We start from the raw sequence: 8,825 nt of genomic DNA on the forward strand, positions 1-8,825 counted from the left end.
GCAAGTATTTACTATGAACTATCTTTTTAAATTTACAAATATTATTGTGAAAAATATCAACCTCAGCACACACAGCATTATAATATTTGCACATTCTTACGAGCGGAGCATTCTGGGAAACATTGTTATCAGTCATAGGTATAACAAATAATTCCTGGATGCGCACAGAACGCGTCGGCACCTTGATCTCCAGCCTCTCCAAAAGGCAGCTGTCAAATGAGCCATTTGCTATTTTATGCAAAGTGCACAGGTCGCTCACCCACCTCCTCCTTTCAAGACTCACCATTTGAAAGTGGGCAAGACGCTGGTCATATTGGTTTATTTTTCTCCTAAGACCATACTTATAGCACTGTGGCGTCCTCGTCGTCATTGGTAGCTGAAATAAAATTATCAAAATAAATTATATATTAAATTACAAAAATGCACTTACCAACTTTTACGTATAGACCGTGTCTATTGTTCTCCGCGGCAGACGGGGAGCGAGGCACGCGCATTCCACAGCGCGCTCCGCCACCAGTACGGCCCACGACTTCTTAAGTGACACACGTACATCTCGCTGCCGACGCCGCGGTTTATTTTTACGAAAAAGATATACATCGTTGAGATCACACAAGTTTTATTATTTTTATATAGTGATATACGACAACGCGAACACTATACTGGTGACCCCGACGTGATAAGAGTAAGAAAAAAACTACACGCCACGCGGTCTTAGCACTTTTGTCATGCAAGACGATAACGGTGGGGACACGGACAATATGGAAAAAGGTGCACATGAAATTTTCAAAGTTGGAATTAAAATACCACCATTTTTACCGAATAGACCTGCACTCTGGTTTGCTCAATTGGAAGACCAATTTTGTTTGGCGGGAATAACGTCAGACACGACTAAATTTTATAACGCGACTAGCCAACTGGACCCACAGTTCGCTATTGAAGTTGCGGATATTATAGAAAGTCCTCCCAAAGACAACAAATACCAAACCCTCAAAGCGGAGCTAATAAGGCGATTAAGTAAACCGCGCGAAGAAGAAATCAGGCAATTTTTAGACAATCAAGAACTCGGCACTAGAAAGCCTTCACAATTTCTTCGTCACCTACAACATTTGGCCGGACCACAGGTACCAGACGAATTTATTAGATCAGCATGGCACAATAGGTTACCCAATAACATTCAACCTATCATTGCATCGCATATGGATATGCCGCTAGAGAAACTTGCAGAGTTGGCTGACAAAATTATAGCCATCGCAGCCCCAACCCCACCAAATGTTTACGCCGCTACATCGTCCTCAGCTAACCAACATGCTGGAAATCCTCCAGACCACTACCTCACCGCCTTAGAAAGCTTGGCCAGGCAAGTTAACGAATTAACCAAGCAAGTTGCTTCCCTGAGCATGCATAATAGCCGATCAAGCAGATCACCACAACGTAGGTATAACAGATCAAGATCTCACTCTCGCTCCACCCAAAGATGGAAGGAAAACAAAATGAATAGCGTGTGTTACTACCACAGAAAATTCGGTGAAAACGCCATAAAATGTCTCACGCCCTGTTCCTACAAGACTTTAAACGCGAACGGCAGCCTGTAGTGGCGGCTAACGACTGCCTTACGCATACTCCTAATGACCGCCTCTTCATCGTCGAAAAGAAAACTAAACTGAAGTACTTGATAGACACGGGATCTGACGTTTGCGTTTTTCCTAAGTCGGCGACCAGAGACCAGCGTCATAAAACTAAATATGAGTTATACGCTGCCAACAACACTATCATAGCTACGTATGGCTACATAGCCTTACACCTGGACCTCGGACTTCGCCGGGACTTCACCTGGAGATTCGTAGTTGCGGACGTCACACGACCCATTATTGGTGTTGACTTCTTGGGCCACTACAACCTATTAGTGGACTGTCGTCGTCACCGCCTCATCGACGGCCTCACAAGTTTGTTCGTCAACGCGCCACGCTGCGCCAACATTTCTGTGGAAACGGTGACCATCAAAACAGTTGCTGGAAACTCCGACTTCCATGACTTACTTCGCAACTACCCAGATGTAACGAAACCTACTGGAAATCCAAAAGAAACCAAGCACCAAACGAAGCATCATATACGTACTACCCCTGGTCCACCAGTCGCAGCTCGTCCCAGACGTTTAGCCCCAGATAGACTGCTTATTGCGAAAAAAGAGTTTGAAGAGATGTACGCAAATGGAACAGCTCGTAGATCAGAGAGCCCATGGTCGTCTCCCTTACATTTAGCCAAAAAGAAGGACGACGGTTGGAGACCATGCGGCGACTACAGAGCACTTAATGCCAGAACCATCCCTGATCGATATCCAATAAGACAGATTAATGACTTTGTTTACCAGCTGTCTGGAGCTAAAATATTTTCAAAGATTTACCTGATTAAGGCCTACAATCAGATACCTATCGCGAATGAGGACATACCTAAAACAGCCATAACGACACCATTCGGACTGTTCGAATTTCCGTATATGACCTTTGGTTTAAGAAATGCTGCTCAAACCTTCCAAAGATTCATCGATGAAGTTCTTCAAGGCCTGGAATTTACATATGGGTATATTGACGACATCCTAGTATTCTCGAAGACCAGAGAACTCCATCTTCAGCACCTTAAAACTGTCTTCGAACGACTTAACCAGTATGGCATCTTAATAAACACCTCTAAGTCCATATTCGGCATTAACGAAGTAACTTTCCTCGGCTACAGCGTCTCGACTGAAGGCATACGCCCCCTCAAAGAGAAAGTGGAAGCTATTACCAACTACCCACAGCCAAAAACAGCAAAACAACTCCGACGGTTCCTGGGAATGATAAACTACTACCGGAAATTCATCCCTGATGCAGCAAAGATACAGGCTCCTCTGAACGATGCCTTAACAGGTAACATCAAAGGAAATGCACCTATCGATATGACTAACCTTGTAACAGCTTTCAATGAGTGCAAGCGCAGCCTATCTCAAGCCACTCTTCTTGTCCACCCTGAAATCAACCTGGATCTAGCCTTATTCACAGATGCTTCAGACGACTCCATCGGCGCTGTCCTGCAACAAAAACGAAAAGGCAACTGGGAACCCTTGGGATTTTTCTCTCGTAAATTGACGACATCGCAAAAAAAATATAGTCCATACGATAGGGAGCTTCTGGCCATATACGAAGGTATCAAACACTTTAAATATATGTTGGAAGCAAGAAACTTTTGCATTTACACCGATCACAAGCCCATCACCTACGCCTTCACAACAAACAGAAGCCAGTGCTCTCCAAGACAATTCCGCTATCTTGACTATATATCTCAATTCACCACCGATCTAAAATACATTCCCGGTAAAGACAACATCGTCGCTGACGCCCTATCACGTGTAGAAGAGATTGTCACCATAAATTACGACGCACTTGCAAGAGATCAGGCTCAAGACCCTGAATTGCAAGCTTTGCTTACCAAAAACACAGCACTACAACTGAAGCAGATCGCTGAAAACCAGTTGTACTGCGATTTTTCCACCAAATCGCCTAGACCGTATATAACACCTGCCTATCGCAAACGCGTTTTTGAAACCATACACCAACTCAGCCATCCAAGCGGCCCTACCACTGCTAAAATGGTAGCTCAAAGATTTGTGTGGCCCGGAGTAAGACGCGATTGCAAAACTTGGGCAAAGGAATGTGTAGACTGCCAACGAAGTAAAGTCAACAAACATACGAACGCACCATTTACAACCTTTTCAGTACCATCAGAACGTTTCGCCCACGTACACCTGGACATTATAGGCCCATTACCATACTCTAATGGCTTTAGATACTGCCTGACAGCAATAGACCGCTTCACACGTTGGCCTGATGCCTATCCACTAGCGGATATTACAGCAGAAACTTGTGCTTCCGCGTTCATTACCAACTGGGTATCTCGTCATGGATGTCCACAAACTGTAACAACAGACAGAGGCTTACAATTTCAATCACAACTCTTCCAAAGCATCACTAACCTGATTGGCGCAGAACATCGTCCCACCACCTCATACCATCCGCAATGCAATGGAATGGTGGAGAGATTACATCGCCAACTAAAAGCAGCCATCATCTGTCACAACAACCCACAGTGGACTGAAACACTTCCCCTAGTGCTACTAGGAATAAGAGCTGCCTGGAAAGAAGATCTGCAGGCATCAGCCGCCGAGCTAGTATATGGAGAACCACTACGACTACCGGGACAATTTTTCTCAACTTCGCTTGACCAGAACCTAAATCCAGCAGACTATACAGCTCGCTTGAGAAATCATATGGCAGCATTAACCCCAACTCCTGCATCAAACCACAACAGTAAAACATTCTATTTGCCGAATGACATACATACTGCACAGTTTGTTTTTCTTCGCCGTGGTCCCGCAAAACGATCACTTGAATCACCATATACCGGCCCATATAAAGTTCTGAAAAGAAATACAAAAACATTTTCATTAGACATAAAAGGCAAAGAAGTTACAGTAACAATAGACAGAATAAAACCAGCTTACCTTACGAAAGAAAACAGAGAATACGACACGACCATTCGTTCACCGATGACCGTACTGCCGCTTCACACCAATCACGATGCACCGCTACCTGAAAAAAAGACTAGATGTGGAAGATTAGTTAAGTTTCCGGACTACTATCGACCGTGAAACGGTCTCGGCAGGGGAGTGATGTGGCGTCCTCGTCGTCATTGGTAGCTGAAATAAAATTATCAAAATAAATTATATATTAAATTACAAAAATGCACTTACCAACTTTTACGTATAGACCGTGTCTATTGTTCTCCGCGGCAGACGGGGGGCGAGGCACGCGCATTCCACAGCGCGCTCCGCCACCAGTACGGCCCACGACTTCTTAAGTGACACACGTACATCTCGCTGCCGACGCCGCGGTTTATTTTTACGAAAAAGATATACATCGTTGAGATCACACAAGTTTTATTATTTTTATATAGTGATATACGACAACGCGAACACTATAGCACAATGCTCTGACAAACCGCCTTTGTATAGCCTCCAATCTATCTATATGAGTTTGGTATATCGGGGTCCATACCGCCGAACAATACTCAACTATGGTTCTCACGAGAGAACTATATAAGATAATCAAGGAGTCGGCGCGCCTGAACGGTTTAGCAGTTCTAAGAATGAAGGACAGCATCCGGCCAGCTCTGCTACATATATCATTATAATGAGGTCTAAAAGACATAGCAGAGTCAAATAGCACTCCCAAGTCGCGAATCACCTCAACTCTATCAACTAGAATACCCTTAACATTATATTTATACTGGATAGGGTTCCTACTTTTTGTAAATGTTATAACTCGGCACTTCTCAATATTCAGAACCATAAAGTTTTCATCGCACCAAGCAGAGATAGTATTAATATCCAATTGTAAGGTCTCACAATCTCTTTCATCAGATATACGTCTGAAGACTTTAATGTCGTCTGCATATGCCAAACATTCACTGCTTATTTTGCCAAGCAAGTCATTCACAAATAACAAAAAGAGTAAAGGACCCAGCTTCGATCCCTGGGGCACGCCCGATGTTGCTAAAAAAGGCACAGATTCGTACCCACTCAGAGCAACCAGTTGGGTACGGTTCAAAAGGTAAGAACTTAACCATCTATATAAGTTCCCATGAATCCCCACATGCTGAGCCTTCACAAGCAATGCAAAATGGTCCACTCTATCAAAAGCTTTTGAAAAATCGGTATATATAGCGTCCACCTGCTTTTTATCATTAAATGATGAATAAGTAGAATAGCATAAAAGATTAGAGTTGGTTGACCTTCCAGTAACAAATCCATGCTGTCGTGGGCTCAATATATGTTTGAGATGGTTATACATATGGGTATAGATGAAACCCTCGAATATCTTAGCGAATAAGTTTAGAATACAGATAGGTCTATAATTCAAAACATCACCTTTGTCTCCAGATTTATACACTGGTGTAACTTTGGCTATCTTCCATAGGCTAGGAAATACTCCCTCGTGCAAAGATTTCTCAAATATAATCAATAACGGTGTAACAAGAGCAGTAGCGCAAAAACGAACAAAAATAGGTGGAATCCCGTCAAAGCCAGCACCCTTAGAGAGATCGACACTTTGTAACTTTCCTAACAATTCCTCTCTAGTTATCTGTAAATTACCAATAGAGAAGTTTGATGGCGGAAAGCTAGGAAAGTAGTTATTTGTGGTATTAGAAGAGTAAATTGATGAGAAATGACTAGCAAACAGGTTTACAATATCTTCACCCGTAGTACCAACTTTGTCTTGATAACACATCCGACCAGGAATATTATTGGTGATACGTTTAGATTTTGTGTAGCGCCAAAAAGCTTTTATGTTGAGTTTAACATCCTCTTCAATTCGTTCTATATATGTTCTGAAGCACCTCTTAATAACTTCCTTAGTTCTAGTTCTGAGCATAGAGAACTCGTCATAGTCCCTTGGGTTACCAAATCGCTTATATCTAATATGAGCTTTGTTTTTAGATGTAAGCAATTTAATTAAATTTTTGGAATACCATTGCGGATATTTATTGTTTGGACCATTAGACTTAGGAGTATATTTTTCTATGATTGAATGTATATTGTTGTAAAATAACAGAACAAATTCGTCACATCCCATATTGAATGAATATTCAGCCCAATCAATTTTCAATATATCCTTTCTGCAGCTTTCATAGTCAGTTTTACGAAAACATAGTTTTTTAAGCAATGTGTGCTGAATCAATGTAGAAGGAGTGGTTTGAAGTATTAGTTCAAATGTCGGATGGTTCTCATCTAGACGACTCATGTGTAAAGTCGGTAAAATTGTAAATAAGTCTGGACAGTCAGTTATAACTAGATCTAGTATTCGACCCTTATAGTTTTTATTGAAATTTAGCTGTCGCAACATAGTAACATCGAATAGGTCACACAAAGCTTTTGACTTTTCACAGCAATTGTTCAGAGGACAGCCAGTTTCAGTTGACCAGAGAACATTACCAAGATTAAAATCACCCAATATACAAGTCCTGTGATCAGACATGTCACCAACTATGCGACCACATTTCTGAATAAAATCGCAAGCTGCATTTGACGATAGATATCCAGGCAGATATGCAATACATAGATTCATAGTAAAATCGCCATTCAATGTGACTTGTACCCACAAGTCCTCAACACAGTCAGACTGCCAGTCATCTCTCAACAAAATTTTGAGTTTCTTAGAATAAGCAATTAGTACACCACCTCCATGATCCTTACCATACCGTCGACAAAATCCAGGATCACGATCTCTACGTACCACACAATATCTGTCATCGAACAGTTCAGATGAAAATACATCAGCATCTAGCCAAGTCTCGCATAAACATATTATATCAAAGTTATTACACAATACACTATTATAAATATCAACAGTCTTGCTCTTCATACCTCTTATGTTCTGATAGTAGATTGAGAGAGACATTTTAGCTATTAATTAGTATTTATTTTTACCCGTTATGGGTACTTGAATATGCACTGATAGTATTAACTTATTAGAGCAAGGCTTTTGTTATTCTTAATCAATATATACTTAGAATCAATAGTTTTTCGAACGTATATACGTCCACTTTTTACCCATGTAAATTTATATCCAAGTTCTTTCGCCCTTTTACGAGCCGCGGCATGTAAAGATTTGTTGGAAGGCGACAAATGTTCACTCACATACACAGGTTTCTTATCACCCGCGATTCCTAGTAAAGATGTATTTAATTTGTCACTAGAGTTGGATTTATTATATCTATATACAGCAGAGTAAAAGCTATCACGATCTTCCACGCATCTAAACTTGACAATTATACTACGAGGTAGCTTGCTTTCTTTATTCAACTTAGCGACTCTAGTGCACTTTACTATTGCATCTTCCTTCAAATCATGACCTATTACACGAGAACATTGTTTAAGAAGATTAGGTAAATTTTCATTATGGTGCTCAGGTACACCTTGCATCTCCAAGTTGTTCTCGCGCATATGTTGCTCCAAATTATTTAGGCGATCAGATAGTTCTGACACAGTGGACTTGAGTTCTAAATTTTCCCTAGAAATTAATGCATTAGCTTTGGCTAAAGTTTCTATCGCAGACTTCATTTCATCATGCATTGTGCTCAGGAAATCAACAGACTGGCGAAAATCCAACAAGTCATCTTTAATGGATGATAATTCTGTTTTCAATATTCTGGATATCATCTGCGGCAGTTCAGTTTTAATAGCTTCAAGTACTTGATTACTTATAGCTGATACCAAGGCGTCCCTATCCTGTAATGAACCAGTATTACCAGGTATCTGTTGGCGATCCGATTGCTTCCCTCCCCTTCCCAAGACCTCCGTGTCCACGTTCAAGGGCGAAGCCGAAGTAGGTGTAGGTGAAGTCGTCGAAGTAGTAGCTTTCTTTTTTATCTTACATGCCGAACACTTCCACTTCATTCTATTCATAGGTAGAATTTTCTTGAAGTCTAATTCCGTCATTTCTGCACAATAAAAATGCAACCATCCTAGGCAGGAGACACATTTAATGCTGTCCCCATCACATGCAATTTTTAAACATTTACGGCAATTCATTATTATTGTTTCCACTCAAAACCGTATGTAGGAATAATCAAAGAGTATGTCACAATAACTAGGTCCAAAATGCTTGTATCCAGCCGCTTGTATGGCAATAGTGCCGCTGGCAGATGTCAAATGCCAAAAATCAAATTAACCAATGAACATAGATATTTCTAACCTCATTAATCCAGCCGGCGACTGGGGGGGGTCTGGGCCT

General features: G+C 41.4%; 1 protein-coding gene across 1 annotated transcript; it reads right to left on the bottom strand.

The window, feature by feature from the left end:
* Positions 1–7,535: 7,535 nt before the first annotated feature.
* On the bottom strand, positions 7,536–8,530 carry LOC123690447. Its single transcript, XM_045633875.1, has one exon. It carries the CDS (start codon positions 8,528–8,530, stop codon positions 7,553–7,555), a length of 978 nt encoding a protein of 325 aa, XP_045489831.1. The 3' UTR covers positions 7,536–7,552.
* Positions 8,531–8,825: the final 295 nt, after the last annotated feature.

Source organism: Pieris rapae, chromosome W (genome assembly GCF_905147795.1).
Source record: "Pieris rapae chromosome W, ilPieRapa1.1, whole genome shotgun sequence".
Classification (NCBI taxonomy): Eukaryota; Metazoa; Arthropoda; class Insecta; order Lepidoptera; family Pieridae; genus Pieris; species Pieris rapae.

Coding starts and splice junctions, on each gene's coding strand:
- LOC123690447 (XM_045633875.1), bottom strand. CDS start 8,530: ATGACGGAATTAGACTTCAAGAAAATTCTACCTATGAATAGAATGAAG.